This window comes from Trichomycterus rosablanca, chromosome 3 (assembly GCF_030014385.1).
Source record: "Trichomycterus rosablanca isolate fTriRos1 chromosome 3, fTriRos1.hap1, whole genome shotgun sequence".
Taxonomy (NCBI): Eukaryota; Metazoa; Chordata; class Actinopteri; order Siluriformes; family Trichomycteridae; genus Trichomycterus; species Trichomycterus rosablanca.
In genome coordinates, this window is record NC_085990.1 from 34,024,118 (window position 1) to 34,041,655 (window position 17,538).

The 17,538-nt window shown below is 37.8% G+C and overlaps 2 protein-coding genes across 2 annotated transcripts in view; both read right to left on the reverse strand.

Annotated features, from left to right (window-relative positions):
• The window catches only part of stk17a (serine/threonine kinase 17a), a 52,594-nt gene extending 45,560 nt beyond the window's left edge, over positions 1 to 7,034 (reverse strand). Inside the window, exon 1 of the mRNA XM_062992051.1 lies at positions 6,586 to 7,034. Coding sequence (XP_062848121.1) covers positions 6,586 to 6,749 — 164 coding nt within the window. The 5' untranslated portion in view covers positions 6,750 to 7,034. The remainder of the gene's footprint in view (positions 1 to 6,585) is intronic.
• Positions 7,035 to 13,796: 6,762 nt separating this feature from the next.
• The window catches only part of LOC134310460 (E3 ubiquitin-protein ligase HECW1), a 77,846-nt gene continuing 74,104 nt past the window's right edge, over positions 13,797 to 17,538 (reverse strand). Inside the window, exons 27-28 of the mRNA XM_062992052.1 lie at positions 16,397 to 16,595; positions 13,797 to 14,020 (exon numbers count right to left, since the gene is read on the reverse strand). Of these exons, the coding sequence (XP_062848122.1) occupies positions 13,909 to 14,020; positions 16,397 to 16,595 (311 nt within the window). The 3' untranslated portion in view covers positions 13,797 to 13,908. The remainder of the gene's footprint in view (positions 14,021 to 16,396; positions 16,596 to 17,538) is intronic.

Here is a 17,538-nt window from a genome sequence, read left to right on the forward strand (position 1 = left end):
TACAAGTGCTTCTATTAAAAATACTGACGGTGGCCAACACACAAAACTGTGTATTTACTGTGTAATGTTTTATGAATGTTTTCACATTTTTACACATGCAAACCGTTTCTTTGTACCTGCTAGAAACGACCATCCCTCCCGACAGACATAGCCCATGTTTGTGTAGGCGCCCAGTCGATAAATACCACAGATGGAATTTGAAGGTGATGTCAGCGATGGTTGGCTAGTGCATGTAATCAGTGTAAGTTGATTGGTTAAAATGTCAAATTCATAACACAGTAAAGTATGCAAAAAGTCAAGGGGGTGAACACTGTGTAAGTCCACTGTGCTAGCAAAACTAACTGGGCAATGAAAAAAAAGTTTTGCTTTAAACAGATATGGAAGTCCAGATGAGACGGTATGACCAAAAATTTGTATCACGGTATTTTTTAAGATTCTGACGGTTTCACAGTAGATTTTATTTTTTGTATGACTGGGACTTTTTATATGTCTGTGACTTATTCTACTGTCGTAAGTACATAGAATATAAAACATTTGTATTTCACCATGTATATAATGAAGGTACTATGAGGTTTGCTTGGCCCCACAAAATAACACAATATATGATGGAAGTAGTACACGTGAAACAGGTGCAATATATACAATGTTTAAATATTAATATAATATTTAAGTATTATACAATTACCATTAGCTCTCCATTAACAAATAACACAGCATTGCAATCCTCTTAGTCACCACTGATAAAGTGCACAGTTATACCGTTATACTGAGGTATGACTCCCCTGATTGTACAACTTGATCACAGGTCTGTTGTAGAAAAGAGGACGACATTATATATCTACGCTTTCAGCTTGCTTGGGTGTTGTTGGTATAACATCTGTATTGAAATTAAGCTGAAGTATTTCAAGTAACCGCGCTGAAGTAACCGTGCCCCAACAAACCGTACAGTATATAGGGTGTGTTTGAAAACCTAGGGAGCTGCCTTGCTGTCTTACTGCCTACATAGGCAGCTGCCTCAGTAGAGAGGATTCTAATAAGTCATTGACTTATAAGGCAGGTTATTCAAACGTGCTACTTAGACAGCGATTCCATCAGGTTTCGCTTACTAAGCTAACAGTTAGCATCTTGCCATTCAAACCAATGGGATGGGGTGGGCACAGTGAACTAGCATGTCAACTAACATTTCCCTTTGTGTAACGAAAACGGTTAAATTCGCTGACAAGCCCGAACTTGCAAGTTTATACAAGTTAAAAATCAATAATAATTTATTTACGTTTGAAAATAACGTTTATTTTTCTGTGAGAGAAGAGCTGCCGCACTGAATGCTGGGATTGCCTTGATCGCTAAGGACGCTTCCAAGCTCACTTGTTCTTGAGTCAAAATAACGTTGAAATTTTAAGATGCCTAACTAGACAGCTTATTAAGGCATCTAGGATTTCGAACAGCCTCATTCTCGGGAGCGCGTGTAGGATGACGTAAAATGCTGTCTAGAGAGCTCACTAGTTTTTTTGAACACACCTATAGTGTTTTAATCTGTGTTGGAACCAAAAAAAACTTCTAAACTGCCGACACAGCTAATTTCTTTGCTGTTTCTGTTTATTTATTTTTTTTCACCATATCGAGAAAACCTTCTTAATCTTATCTGTTAACACTTATCCTAACGCTACCTGGCTAACTAGTGAGCTGTATCTAATCTGTACAGCACTCCATAGTGCTTTTAGCACTGAACAATATTATATGATTTCCTGTCTATTGAAGCTAACAGCTGTTGTATTAACTGTGCTATGGTATGGCGGTATATGAAAATCCATACCCAAACCGTACGAGGAATCAAAAGCCGGTATACCGAATGTACAGTCATACAGCTCTAAAATGTTATGGTATTTACAGTCTTAAAATTAAAGCAGTGGCAATGCAGTAAAATAACAGGGTGTTTAAAACTATGCAACCTGCAGTGTAAGAACTGGAACATCAGATACGCCTAACCAAATGTTTGCACACAAATTATACATCTCATTTTACTAAGAACACTTATATGAGATCTGATAAACTCAGGTCTATTCTTTGTTGTGCAGATTATATTCCCACTACCCAGGCAACATTTTTTTCACTTACAGTACAGATCTGACAGGACTGGATGTTCTCAAAGCTATGGAATGCAATGTGACAGGCCTGCAATTATACATTTTTAAATGTTTAGAAACCACCTAACCACTCTTATCTCACATTAAGTTTTGTATACAGCAGGATTCATGATGCAGTGTAGAATTTTCCATTAGCATAAAGCAGAGGCACTGCTGGTATGTACAAACCCCAGTTTCAGGAAAGTTTGCACAGTAGTTTATATAAATGCAATAAAAGAGTACGGAAATAAAAATGTGACTTTTAATGTTTTGCTTGACCAGCTTGATTGTATATTGTAATTATAAAAAATTGAATTTAATGCCTGCAACACATTTTTAAAAAGTTGTTAGAAGGGCTAAATAGGAGTGAAAATATTTCAAAATAATTATTTAATGTTCACTGTTTTGAAAGATTCTTCAACAAGCACCAAAGGCTTAGTTAGTCCTCGCTTCAATCAGTTCAAAAAGAAAATTTTTCAATGCAAGATTGCAAATAATTTAGGTCATTTACCATCTACTGTACATACTATTATAAAAATATATAGGGAATCTAAACAATTCTCTGCTCGTGTAAGGCTGGGACAAAAACTAGTGCTGGATGAGCACCAGTCCTTACACACAAAAAAAAAATGCACGCTACATTAAAAATGTAGCCAAATGTTCCCAGGATAACTTTGGAAAGTAAACAGCCAGGTGAAGCCTGCATGTGCAAACAACACATGAAAATTAAAAGTATTATTATGCTGACATGGGTTTTACACGTACAGTTGGTTTTACAAAAGCCATCCATGCCGTTAAAATCATTCCCTTTCCTAATAGTATGTTACTGTAATAGAGTATCTTAATGCATCTTTATATATAAAGTAACCCTTTATTAGTACTCCAAAACCCGACACTGGGTTTTATTGTCACCCACAAAATACCAGTCATTCTCGAGACAGCATAAATCAGTGTGGGCTTTACATCAACATTAGTAAAGGTATCAACTGAAGGTTTTAACAATTTTGCATGACTGATGGTTTTACAGCCTAGTTGTAAATATGCCAATTAGCCTAATCCCTTGGGCAAGCTGAAAATCCAGCAGGCTTAACATTTCCCCTTTTGCTCGCCAGGGAGCATCTCAGTAGATTGTTAAACCAGACCTTTTTAGTGCTTTATATAATATCCAGCACACAAATAACAATACTAGTTTTATCACAGCTTAAACTGCTGTTTGTGAGAAATGAATAAAAGTATGAATGCTTATTAAAAGGACATGTGTGTGTGTGTTAAAGAATCAACTGGAAAGTGAGGGATCATGGTTGTCTGGATTATGGCCCATTTTGAGAAATGCAAACAAAAGGACCTAATGAGTGTGCTTATATTCAGGGTGCATTCACATGAGAAGCGGCAAAACCGCAACCTCTGAGCAAATTGCTGCTTTGCTCAGCGCTTGGCTTGAGCAGTGTGGTAAAATGTTATGAAAGTGCACTACAACACGAATATGCAATTATGTGAAATAACTGTCAGATACATCTGTGTTTGGCTGTATTTTCCTCACTGTTTTTACTGGTGTTATAGCTCGGGGTTCTGAGAATCTTCCGAGAGTCTAAAACGCTTATTGTTTAAAAAGCTTAACATGGTATAATGTACTAAATGAACGATATAGGAACACATCTTAAGTACAGAACTCTTGGTCTAGCCTTTAAGATATGCCAATTAAATCTCCTTCTAGAGACTTAAGACTTAAGCAGAAATATGCTTTTTACTTTTAAAGCCCCACTTCTTTCAGTGTCTTTAAAATCAATATTATGCTTGTGTGGTAGAGATAGGTCAGCATTTAGAGTACTGGACTAGTAATTGAAAGTTTGCTAGTTCTAGCTCCACCACTGCTAAGTTGCCACTATGGGCCCTTGAGCAAGACCCTAAACCCTCAATTGCTTTGACAGTTTTTGGTCACAACTGTTAGTTGGGTTAAACAAAAAGCATCTGTGACATGCTTCAAATGTAGACGTAACGTAAAGTGCTGTTTTATACACCTTGATATGATCATGTATTGTAATAGATTTTGGTCATACCATCCAACAGGAGAAACTACAGGTCAAGCCGTTCTTTTCGTTTAGCTTCATTGGCAGCACTGATTGCACAAGTGATTGTGTGGTGGGAATTTACCAACAAGCAAATAAGCAACTCTGTATTGTTTACCTTTACTGTAATATTGACTCTTGGAACAAATAACTCATGATATCATGAAACCTGATCTTTTACCTCAGACAACCATTTTCACTATGCATTCCTTTTAAAATGCTGTGAGTTCAGGGCTAAATGACAACACCAGTCATACAGAGAGTTTCTGATGGGTTTCTGATTTTGAATGCATCTCAGGTATGTATGTATCTAAACCAGATTTAAAACCAATCCATTAAACACTTCAGAAGATGGATTGTGACATTTCAGCCAAGTGTAAATACACTTGCTAGATACATTAAATGTAAGGAAAAATATCCTCTTGGCTTAATATCATTTGATGTGATTAGTGCACTTTCAAGTACATGAGCTTAGCAAGGTCCAAAATCCACACTTGCATTACTGAGGGTCATGCACGGCAATGATTTCCAAATGCTAAATCATGAACAGGATGTATACATGTGCATTCTGGCCGTAAAACAGATGGATCAAGGAATGCAGAAAACAGAATAGAATGTCATGCAATAAAACGTCCCAAAACTCCCAGTTTGCAAAGACATTATGACTTATACCTTGTCCTTATTTTAGTTGAAAAATCACAGTGTTTCATGAGACTGTTGGTGATTTGTTAACAAAATAACAACATATTTAAACAGTCATATGTACATATACTATGTGGAAAAAAGTATATGCATAACATTAAACAAGAAAGCCTGGCTGAAAATCAACAAAGGCATTAAGGGATCTGTGCAAGCCACTACTCACCAAACTCACCAGACATTTAATAAAATGTAAATGTCAAAATGTAATAAGACTTATGGTATTTCATCAAATTACAATCTACAACCACAAATCGGAAAAAGTTGGGACAGCATGGAAAATGCAAATAATAATAATAAAAAAAAACATTTACTTTGACTTTAATTTCATTGCAGACAGGATGAACTGTATTGTAGCGCTTGACAAAGGTTTGCCAAAGTAATCCCTTGCCCATGTGGTTATATCAGCTATTGTTGAGTGGTGGTTCTTGATGCAGTGCCGTCTGAGGGATCGAAGATCACGGGCGTTCAGCTCAAGCTTGCACCCTCGGCCTTTACGCACTGAAATTCCTTAAATGGTTTAATGATATTATGCACTGTAGAGGGAGAAATATGCAAATCCCTTCCAATCTTTCTTTGAGGTACATTGTTTTTAAACATTTCAATAATTTTCTCACACATTTGGAGAAACACACTGGAGATCCTCTGGTCATCCCTGTATTGTTTAAAAGCCCTTTTCTGTACGCTGCTTTTGTACCAAACCCTGATTACAATTACCTGTTGACATCACCTGTTTGGAATCACATCATTATTTAGTTTTTCACTTCATTCCTAGCCCTAAATTGCCCCCGTCCCAACTTTTTTTGGAATGTGTTGCATGCTTGAAATGCAGGAATGGAGGTATATTAATAAATGAAATGAAGTTGAGCAGAGAAAACATGAGATATGTTGGGTTTAAACTGTCTGCAATCAAATAAAAGTCAAAGTAGTGGGCAGTGGTAGCGGTTCAAGCCCCACCACTGCCAAGTTGTCACTGTTGGGCCCCTGAGCAAGGCCCTTAACCCTCAACTAATAATTCTAAGTCGTTTTGGATAAAAGCGTCTGCTAAATACCATAAATGTAAAGTAAATGTAAGGAACACTGCATTTTTATTTTATTTGCATTGTCCATACTGTTTTGATTTGGGGTTGTAGTTTTGTACAAATGTTTTCATCAACATCACAATATTTTTGCCTTTTGACCTAACATCACCGAATGTTAAAATGAAGCTTAACAAATGTTCACTCTGGTTGTTACAGTTAAATTACAACATCATGGTATCAAAATATGCCTGCAATTTAGACAGAGTCTTCCATGTTTTGCTTGTGAGTAATAAAACTTGTTTTAAAGGGGCATATCTCAGATGTCTATAAATTGGAATGTAAACAGGCCAACCAGGCTATGTTATGTTACATTTAATTGTCTTCACTTACACTTTCTTTTATTTTTAATAGAAAGAATAATCAAATAATAACTAGTGCACATTCAAAAACTTTCATTTTAATAAATGTCTAAGTTTATAGTTTGTCCACAATGCTTTTTTGACATTGAAATTGAATTATATCATCATAGTGCGTAGTGTGCATTGGTAACTCTTCATGTATCGCGATATATTTCAGTATATCGTTCATTTCTATAACACATCCTGAGGTGTAATATTTTGTTTCAAGTACACTTTGTACAGCACGTTTTCTCATATGCATGTAAGTTTGCATTACCTGCCCAGCTCTTTGCCCGGAATGAGAGTGTAATACTCGGTGAACGCTTCTCTCTTGATCACACAGTTGATGTCGCAGAGTAAACCGGATCGGTTCGGTCCTGCTTCACTGCACCGGTTCCGAATCCTCATCTCACCGCTCCGAGATAAACATTCAGAAAACATAACGGCCGAGTGGAAAACTGAAACACACGGTAACTTAGTTGCCTGGTAGACGCCAGTGAATGCTTCTTTTACCGTTAAACGCTAACAAACACAGGTTAGTTTTTAAACTCTAACCGTCTTCTGCCAGCCAGCTGACTGTACTAGACCTACAGCTTAGTTTAAAACTCAGGTATAGTCTCCTAACACGTCGCTTTAAAACGCAACTTTATAACAAAACTTTAATGTTGGCTTGTAGCTGCTTTGCAGTATCTCTGTTTCAGCGACACAGTGTTGTGCCGTGTTCCTCTCAACCAGCTCGCTTTGATTTCAGTCGCTGTGGAAACAAACCTGACGGCCAAGCAGCTCAACCAATCAGGGCGGGGCTTTTAAAATCAGCGTTTCCCTTCAGGCACTGGACCATCATGTCACACCCCATTCGTTTACATTACTGTACCATAACATTAAAACCACCTTCTTGTTTCTACACTCACTGTCCATTTGATCAGCTCCACTTACCATATAGAAGCACTTTGTAGTTCTACAATTACTGACTGTAGTCCATCTGTTTCTCTGCATGCTTTGTTAGCCCCCTTTCATGCTGTTCTTCAATGGTCAGGACTCTCCCAGGACCACTACAGAGTAGGTATTATTTGGGTGATGGATCATTCTCAGCACTGCAGTGACACTGACATGGTGGTGGTGTGTTAGTGTGTGTTGTGCTGATATGAGTGGATAAGACACAGCAGCGCTGATGGAGTTTTTAAACACCTCACTGTCACTGCTGGACTGAGAATAGTCCACCAATCAAAAATATCCAGCCAGCAGTGCCCCGTAGGCATCGTTCTGTGACCACTGATGAAGGTCTAGAACAGGGGTGTCAAACTCATTTTCACCGAGGGCCACATCAGCATTATGGTGGCCCTCAAAGGGCCGATTGTAACGTATCCTGCTGTGATTGCAGTCACATTGCTGTTTTTCTTGGAGGCTGAATTCTGCATTTATATTGTTCTACTTTACCACAGACACGGCCTCATAACACAAGAGACGCACCAGTTTTTCTTCCTGAAGCACAAACTTGTTTTCACTTTCATTAAATTTCCTCCTCATGCTTAATTTTCTTAATTATCTTTTTGTACATTTTAGGATCATGTGTAAATATGTGTAACATCATCTACTGGCAGGATGTGTCACTTTGCAGGTCACAAAATCAGCATGCATTTTAAAAGATGCAGTTTATTTAGGATTTTACAGTGTATTTTTAAGACAATCATTCTGCCCTCACTAATAGTTTATCCCCCTTGCTCAGCTAGACAGACAGACAGACAGACAGACAGACAGACAGACAGACAGCTCCCTTCAGAATACAGTCGGTTTATTTGCTCCCCAATACAAACAATAAAAACAATAAAGAACCTAATACAGTACAAGCACACAGCTTTCAAGTGTTACATCTGGTACAATATGAGATTTAACCAAACGTAAAATAATGAGTTAAAATTGTGCGTAAAATTACTAATTGCTATAGTAACAGTAACAACAGTATTTAATTACGGTAAATTTGTAACTAAAACGCTGTGATATACTCTTACTATATATACTCTTTACTAACAACTGAGAATATAAATGCCACTACTTACAGACAATGCTTGGGTATTATATTGCAATATAATAATTTGTATTTATTTATTATTGTTTACATTACTAACTACGCTACCCCGCGTTCTTTTGCAGTAAAAGTCACATGGCTTCTTAGCGAAGGTTAAAGTTAGTTGTCATGACTACGATGTCACGTTGTCTCTTAAAGGCGCATTAAATTATAAGCGCGTCTCTGTAACGACTCGAACCATCACAACAATCATACAGTCGTTTAAGCTCTCGCGGGCCGGATCAAATGACGCGGCGGGCCGGATCTGGCCCGCGGGCCATGAGTTTGACACCCCTGGTCTAGAAGATGACCAACTCAAACAGCAGCAATAGATGAGCTATCGTCTCTGACTTTACATCTACAAGGTGGACCAACTAGGTAGGAGTGTCTAATAGAGTGGACAGTGAGTGGACACGGTATTTAAAAACTCCAGCAGCGGTGCTGTGTCTGATCCACTCATACCAGCACAACACACACTAACACACCACCACCATGTCAGTGTCACTGCAGGGCTGAGAATGATCCACCACCTAAATAATACCTGCTCTATGGTGGTCTTGTGGGGGTCCTGACCATTGAAGAACAGGGTGAAAGCAGGCTAAAAAGGTATGTAGAGAAATAAATGGACTGCAGTCAGTAATTGTAGAACTACAAAGTGCTTCTGTATGGTAAGTGGAGCTGATAAAATGGACAATGTGTGTAGAAACAATGAGGTGGTTTTAATGTTATGGCTGATCGGTGTATATTCATACACACAAGTTATGGTGGCCACTTCCATAACCTTTGTGTTACGTTGACACTGATTTTACTGCCTTGTTCTTTGGGGTCCCAGAGACCCCAGTGTTGTGTTAGTAAAGTTCAAAGTTAATTAACCAAATTAATTCACCAAATTTACAGGAGAGTGAAACTTTTTGAAGGGTTGTTTGTGTGTGAGGACAGCATGGTGGCTCGGTGGAGAGCACTGTTGCCTCACAGCAATAAAGTCCTGGGTCGACTCCTATGTGGAGCGGTCTGGGTCCTTTCTGTATGTTTTCCCCGTGTCTGTGTGGGTTTCCTCTGGGAGCTTTAGCTTCCTCCCACAGTCCAATGACATGCAGTCAGGTCAACTGGACATACTAAATTGCCCTAGGTGTGAATGTGTGAGTGTGTTTGCCCTGTGATGGGCTGGCAATCTGTCCAGAGTGTTTCCTGCATTTCGCCCAGTTGTATCCACCATGAATCTGAATTGGATAAAGTGGTGGTGAAACAGACAATATGTGTGTAAGAGAGTCAGCTGTACCCCAAAAACCAGACAGAAACCAAAGACTAACCATTATTAAATTTTATTGCATTTAATCATGTATTCTAGCCAGGGTCTCTGAGACCCCAAACAGAAATTTATAAATTAGGGGGTGTTTTGAACACAATATCAATATGGAAATATTGTTTATTTGCAGTTTCCATAACACTGGGAAAGGCCATGAAGTATTTAAATGATTGAAAAAAGGGCTAAGGATATTTTGTGAGCTGTTAAAGGTGATCCTAAGTATTAGGGACCCCAAACAGAATATTGTTAATCACCCATATTGACAAACTGAGAACTTGTTTTTTTTAATGTATAAATAATCAAAAACTGAAGAGTTATTTATAAAAGCATTAAGGCAATTCATTCAATACTTGAAGTCAATACTAGCCTGTCACTGAGAAGCACCCACCTATCATGATGCTGCCACCACCATGCTTAATGTATGAATGGTATTAACCAGGTGACTTTGTTGCCATACAAAGTGCTTGTCAATCTGCCCAAAGAGTTACATTTTTGTCTGATCAGACTGTCTCATCTCATCTCAAGTCCTTGACCTGTCATTTAGCAAACTCCGAACAAGCTCTCATATGTCTGTTACTCAACATTGGCTTATCAAGGTCTTTTTTCTGGAGTGCTGCAGAGATGATTGTCTATCTAACAGGTTCTCCCATCTTCGTACAAGGCTTTTGGAGCAATTTTAAATTGACCATTAGGTTTAATTTCATTTCCAAAATTGAGGTCACTTTGGTCCTGGAAACCCTCAAAGCCGTAGATATTGTTTTAAATCCTTGCCCTAATCTATGCCTCGGTGCAGTTTGATTTCAGAGAAACACAACCAATTGTATCATGGCTTGGTTTCTGTAATGCAGTTTACAATACTGCGCTTAAAGAACTAGGTGTGTGCCTTTCCAAACGGTGTCTAATCAATTTAAAATGCAACAGGTAGACTCTGATTAAGTTCTGTACACATCTCAAGGAAAATTAACGCAAATCACAGTTGACCACAATTTTTGTGGTTATAAAATTTCAGTTTTTGATTATAAATTAATTTTTATCACTTCATTATTATGTGTAAAATTGTATAGACTGAGGGTTTACATTTTCATCATATCCATCCAAATTCAAATCCACAGTTATACGACATTGGAAACAACCACCAAATATGGAATCATATTTCAAAATTTTTTCATATCATAGGGTACCATGCACTGGAAAAAGGACATAATTCATTAAGCAGTGCATTTAAATCAGTAGTAGCCTACTTTATTTATTCAGTAATTACCAATGTTTCTTTAGTTTTTATTGTTAGAAGCTTATGTTAGACATAAGCTTCACCTGACTCCACTTGCTTGTGCTTGATCAGAGCAGTATTAGGTGTAGCGTCTGCTTGATTGGTATGAAAACCTGCAGCCACTGGTTAAGATTATGAGTAAAGCAATGTAAACCCTGTAAATCTTAAACCACACAAATGCCCCCTGTTGGCTGGACATGTTATTACAGCTGAAGGTTGCACATAATTCATCAGTTCAATTTCATTGTCTAACACAGTCACGGACTGTGGAAGGAAACTGGAGCCCCCAGAGGAAACCCATGCAGACATGGGGAGAACATGCAAATATGCAGCTCCTGGACTGCATCACCTCACTGTGAGGCAAAGGTGCAACCTCCTGAGCCAAGAGAAATCCCATGTAACACCAGTGGCTAACCTGGCTCTTTTGACTTAATGGATACACATTTCAAGAGAGAGACTCCAAAATATTGTAGAAAGCCCTAACAAAAAGAATCAAAATGGGGAGAGAGTCACCTCCATATTCATATCTTTGGTGTTGGAACAGGATATCTGATGTATTCACATAATTTTGGCTATGTAGTGTAAAGCAGTGTACAGTTTTACTGTAATTCAAAAAACCTCCTCCAGACAGGTTTATTACATCTATGGTTGTTTTAAATCTGCAGTGGATAATGGTATTGTCAACTGTGCAGCTGTTTTATAGCCAATGATAGCCATTGTCTGATTTATAAAGATCAACACATCTTTTAATTTCATTAAAGTATTATTTGATCTTGCCCATCTTAATGAATGACAAAGGAAATTTGGCAAACACAAAATGAGTAAGATCACGGTCAAGCTCCATATTATTAAATGGTAAAATCCCATTTGTTTGTTTTTATTTTTTATTACATAATCACAAGTTCATTGTCATCATTACTTACATAGTCAAATAATTTAATGCATTACAGGAGTACTTACTGAGGGTTTAATATTATTGTCCCTTTATAGAGCAGCACAGTAAAAAAGGCATACTGTGGTTTTAACAAACCAACTAATATTAAAAATACAGTAAACCATAAAAAACATTGTTTGGCTTCAATAAAAAAAGCATAATTGTACACCATGTTCCAAAACATTATCAATAAAAAAGGAAAGCAAAAAAGAAAGTCAGTTGATTTGCATTCAATAAATAAAGATTCATTAACTGTCTATGTTCTGAAGCGCTGAATCATACAGAGTTGAATTTGACACATTTATTTATTTAATTATACTGGTATATGAAGTTATGTCATACACGTTTGTCATGTTGACTGATAGGACACAGATCATGCATGTAAACACAGAACACAGCTTGCTTTTAAATTTGCCACCCCTATAACGTGGCAACAGAAGCTCGCAAAGTTCCTGTTACTGTGAGAAGAAATCAAAAAACAGATATGAGCTAAAAATGAAATTCTAAAAATGAAATGTATCATCTACACTTTGGATTTACACCTAGCAACAAATAATGGAGGTTCGATTAGAGTCAGTTTATGTACGGTATATTAAATCCCTCATTCACAATGTTCACTTGGATATTGATCCAGTCTTAGCAATGTGTATTTCTTCAAGAAATACACTCACTGTAGCAAATTCTACTATTGCCTATATAAGGACAATCCTGATGTTAATTGTATTTTAATAGGGACAATATTTATAGACTCTTTATGTTTGAATGCCATATGGTATAATATGCATTTATCTAGATGGGTTAAGAACTACAACAATGAATTGAAGCTCAACATCATGCCTGACACTGTGAATCTGAATCTTTAGGTGGAATCTCTTTCAGAATAAAGAAAACATTCAGGGTGTCAGTATGGAGTTGGAGGTTTAGGCTTTGTGTACAAAGAATCCAGAAGAGATCAGCATTCATACAGCTCTCCTGAATATAATATTGTACATCACTGGGTTCATTAAGTCTTACCATTAATTCAGTCTTACCAACTGCTTCTTTCTAGTCAGGGTCACATGATGGGTCTGTTGCCACCCAGAAACACACAATAGATATTTCTGGGTAAAGATAAAAACCAGACCACCAAGGAGGAAGTTCAGAATCAGATCCCCATGAATCAGTTTATACTATTAAGCAAATTTAGTTTTTGTAATATTCCAGAAATTCAGGGCGAATTCCATAGAATTTGGCATGTTCTGTGAATGATTAAATAAATAAATAAAAAACGGTCACTGATATAATTATTTAAAAATATACAGTCGAAGGTAAAGAATCAGTAGCACCATAGAAATGTATGAAAGGTGGTAAAAAAAGAAATGGATATCTGACTAAATAAATCTAAATTATACTGAACATGTTAGCAAGTGACTGTAAAAGAAGATCTGACTTACTTCTTCAGAACCCATTCAGCTGTTTGGCACCCACACTACCAGCTGTTCCACCAAGCCTGGATTATTGAACAGGTATCTATCCTGATTTTACATAAGGCAATCATTCGCTAAGCTTTATCACACTAATCACTGGTAAATAGCTCATCATGAAATCTGTAAGATATGAGAATAATTTTTGATAAAGCGCTGACAGTTAAATTAAAATGTCTATGAATAATACATTAAATAATAAAGATGTGAGCCTAGGTGAACTTTATATCGAGTGGAATTAATCTCCCATGCACAGTAACACCATATCAGCCAGGGAAATGTAGCAATGCCTCAATGAGAGCAGATGAAGAGTAGCAGGAAAAGTCAATCACTCAGATAATGACTGTAGGCTGGATATAGATTTTCACTACATATTATTTTCCCTCCATTATTTCCACAGGATTACAATATGTACAATATTTATACTGGCTGTATCATGCAATTTTACAAACAAAAATCCAAAACGATTCATCAGATGCATGTAGCTATAAAAGAGCAGTTCCAAAATAAAGGTATAGTACATTTAGAAAATAGTCTTTTATTTTAGGTGTTATTGGATTCTTTACTCCAGACCAAATGTGCTGGTCTCCTCCACGGCAATTAGCAGTTTGTCATAAAGCAAGGTGTATGAAGGGTATGGAGGCAAATCTAGCCGGTTAAAGCATGTGTGGGCCCTGTGATGGAAAACAGAGAAAAAAAAGATCAAAATCAAGGTTTATTTCCAGAATTGTATATCAGCAAAAAATATTTATATATATCCCAGGCATGACATTATGACCACTGACAGATGAAGTGAATAACACTGATTATCTCTTCATCACATCACCTGTTAGTGGGTGGGATATATTAGGCAGCAAGTGAACATTTTATCCTCAAAGTTGATGTGTTAGAAGCAGGAAAAATGGGTGTAAGGATTTGAGCAAGTTTGACAAGGGCCAAATTGTGATGGCTAGACGACTGGGTCAGAGCATCTCCAAAACTGCAGCTCTTGTGAGGTGTTCCCGGTCTGCAGTGGTCAGTATCTATCAAAAGTGGTCCAAGGAAGAAACAGTGGTAAACCGGCGACAGGGTCATGAGCTGGCGAAGGCTGGCCTGTGTGGTCCGATCCAACAGACGAGCTACTGTAGCTCAAATTGCTGAAGAAGTTAATGCTGGTTCTGATTGAACGATGTCAGACTTCTGCCCTCGACGGGTCAGGGCTGTTTTGGCAGCAAAAAAGGGGGACCAACACAATATTAGAAAGGTAATCATAATGATATGCCTAGTCAGTGTAGACTGAATGACATTTCTTTGTTCTAAAAGCTCTACATAAAATTGTAGGTCATTATTGCATTACAATTTCCCCTCATCATTACTCGAGAGTTTGACTTTTCTTGCAGACCTAGGCAAGAGACACTTCTGTTACACTTATCAATTATAAATCCTAGAGAGGATTAAAAATACCATGCCATGAAGTGCAGTTGATGATTGCACATACGAGGGTTCTTCAAAAAGTTCCAGCACTTTTTTTAACTATTCTATTTTTCTACTCTATTTATACAGAATTTCAAAAACAAATGACATCAATTTTCTACATAGTCAACTTCCGATGCATTTTCCCAGCATTGTACCAACTTTTTAATGCCATCAGCAAAAATGTTTTTGTTTGAGCGTGTAGTCACTGATGCACTGCTGCTTTCACATAATCATCACATGAAAATCTTCTTCCCCTTAAAGCTTCTCTGAGTGGTTCAAATCCGGACTATAAGCTCTCTCTCAGTCTCTCAGACACGACCAATTATTACTTCTCCCGCCCTCACCGTAAAAGTGCAGTAAAAATGTAAAAGTGCAGAGACTTTTTATCATCCTGTCAACTCCAGCAATTAGGGTACTGAACTAGTAAGGGAAGGTCACTGGTTGAAGCCCCATTACCAGATTACCAGATTGTCACTGTTGGGCCCTTGAGCAAGGCCCATAATCCTAAACTGATTGGCTTGTATATGATCACAATAAGTTGTTTTGTATACAAGCATCTTCTAAATGCCACAAATGTCAATGTAAGAACTTTTCCCAATCCTAAGATTGCCATAACATTGAGCATGTGTCCCTTTCAGGTGATAGATGATAGATAGATCACTTTATTAATCCCAAAGGGAAAGTCAAGCATTACAGCAGCTCAAGATACATTTGAAAAAAAACAACAACTATTAAGTAAGTAAAAGGCTTACTGTACAATACTTGTAAATAATAAATAAAATAAAGATATGTAATATGTGATATATTAGACAATTATAAAAGTGTCCTGTGCAGTAAATATTCACAGATGTAAACATTTTATTTTCAAATTAAAATTTAGTGAACAAAATGCACTTTTAAAATTTTATCTATACACTGGATATATTGCTGAATGCTAAGTTCTTCAAACAAGTTCTGCACTAGTTCCCTGTTACTATTCTTATTCATCTCAGCTGGTAATGATGTTTTTTATACAATGTGAAAAAAAATACCAGACTGTGACACTAAAGCTCACTGCATTGTCAATTTTTGATCTATTGCCTCTTCTATTTGCCAATGCAGCAGGGAAAATAAAAATAAATAGTTTGAAAAATAACTATCCTTTGAGATGATCAATAATTAAGAGACACCTAATCTGCTTGATTTACACATAATCATTAAGGCAATTAGGTCATCAAACAAAACTTTATTAATCAGATCTCTTACCAATTCAAAAAAACTGCGAAGGTTTTATAAGAATGGGATTTTGTAAGAGTGTGAACTGACAAGCTAAAATCCCTCTTTGCACTCACCCTTCCTTACATTAGCCACTATTATGTATTCAGTGTGCAGTTGCCGGTTGCTTCTCTTTACCTGCCAGTGTCTGACTCTCAGGAAGAGCCATACGCTGGACGGAGACTCACGCTATGTCCTGTGTGACTCCTCCACTATTTGTGCTGGTGCCTCGATCAGACAGCAGAGATCACACATTTTGCAATGTCACTTCCAAACCCTATTCAACCCTCCCTCCCTCAGACCTGTCAGTACTTAAATGATTAGGATTATTGTTTTAATACCTGGGTAAAGAAGTGATCTTGCCCCATTTTTCAATGCAGAAGCGGCGTGGTCCATTGCTCCCTCGTAGAGCTGCGAATCCCTCATAGGGCACGCTGGATGTTCCCGTTACGAACTGTAGCAAACGCAGCCTCTGTTCATTATTAACGTTTTCCACCATTGCCCAGAACCATCGAATCACTATGTGTCCATCATGGTAGCCTGGAGGGGACCATAAGGCAAATATAAATTTATTTTATTATGATTTTAACGTCATGTTTTGCACACTTTGGTTACATTCATGACAGAATAGGTAATTACAGTCATGGACAATTTAGTATCTCCAATTCACCTGACTGCATGACTTTGGACTGTGGGAGGAAACCAGAGCTCCCGGAGGAAACCCACACAGACACGGGGAGAACATGCAAACTCTGCACAGAAAGCACCCGGATGCTCCACCTGCAAAATAAAACCCAGGACCTTCTTGCTGTGAAGGAGTGCCACCTACTGAGCCACGCTGTAGGGCAGTTGTAGCCTAGCGGTTAAGATACTGGACTAGTAATCAAAAGGTAGCTGGTTCAAGCCCCAACACTGCCAGGTTGCTGTTGTTGGGCCCTTAACCCTCAATTGCTCAGACTGTATACTGTCACAGTACTGTAAGATGCTTTGGATAAAGGCGTGCAAAAGCAGCTTTGGCAGTGAACCTAAGACAAACTGCCTGTTAGTTTTGGCAGCAGAGGTGGGATGAACCATTGCCACGCCAGTGAATTATAGCAGATGTACTGAGATAAATCAGGTCAAATGGCTCAAACAGAGCAAATAATTAGCACGGGCAATTAAGAGCTTAGGCTGTAATGAATGCCAGAGGAGTGTTTTGGCCATCCCGGCACATGACTCTTGGAGGTCAGTGAGTTATTGATGCTTCTAGATTTTGGCTTGGAAAGTCATCTACAGCAGCTGTTATTTACATAAGATATAAACAGTACAGGACTAAACATCTCCACCAGGCTGAATATCTGTGACTTTTGTTTGACATGTCCATAAATTATGTAAGTGTAATGCTGGGCCATTTATTATCACCAGCTACTGGGACAAGTGGTGTTTAATTTTAATTTTAAATGGCTCACCTAAGGGCAGTATAATATTTGGCATGAGTTCAGAC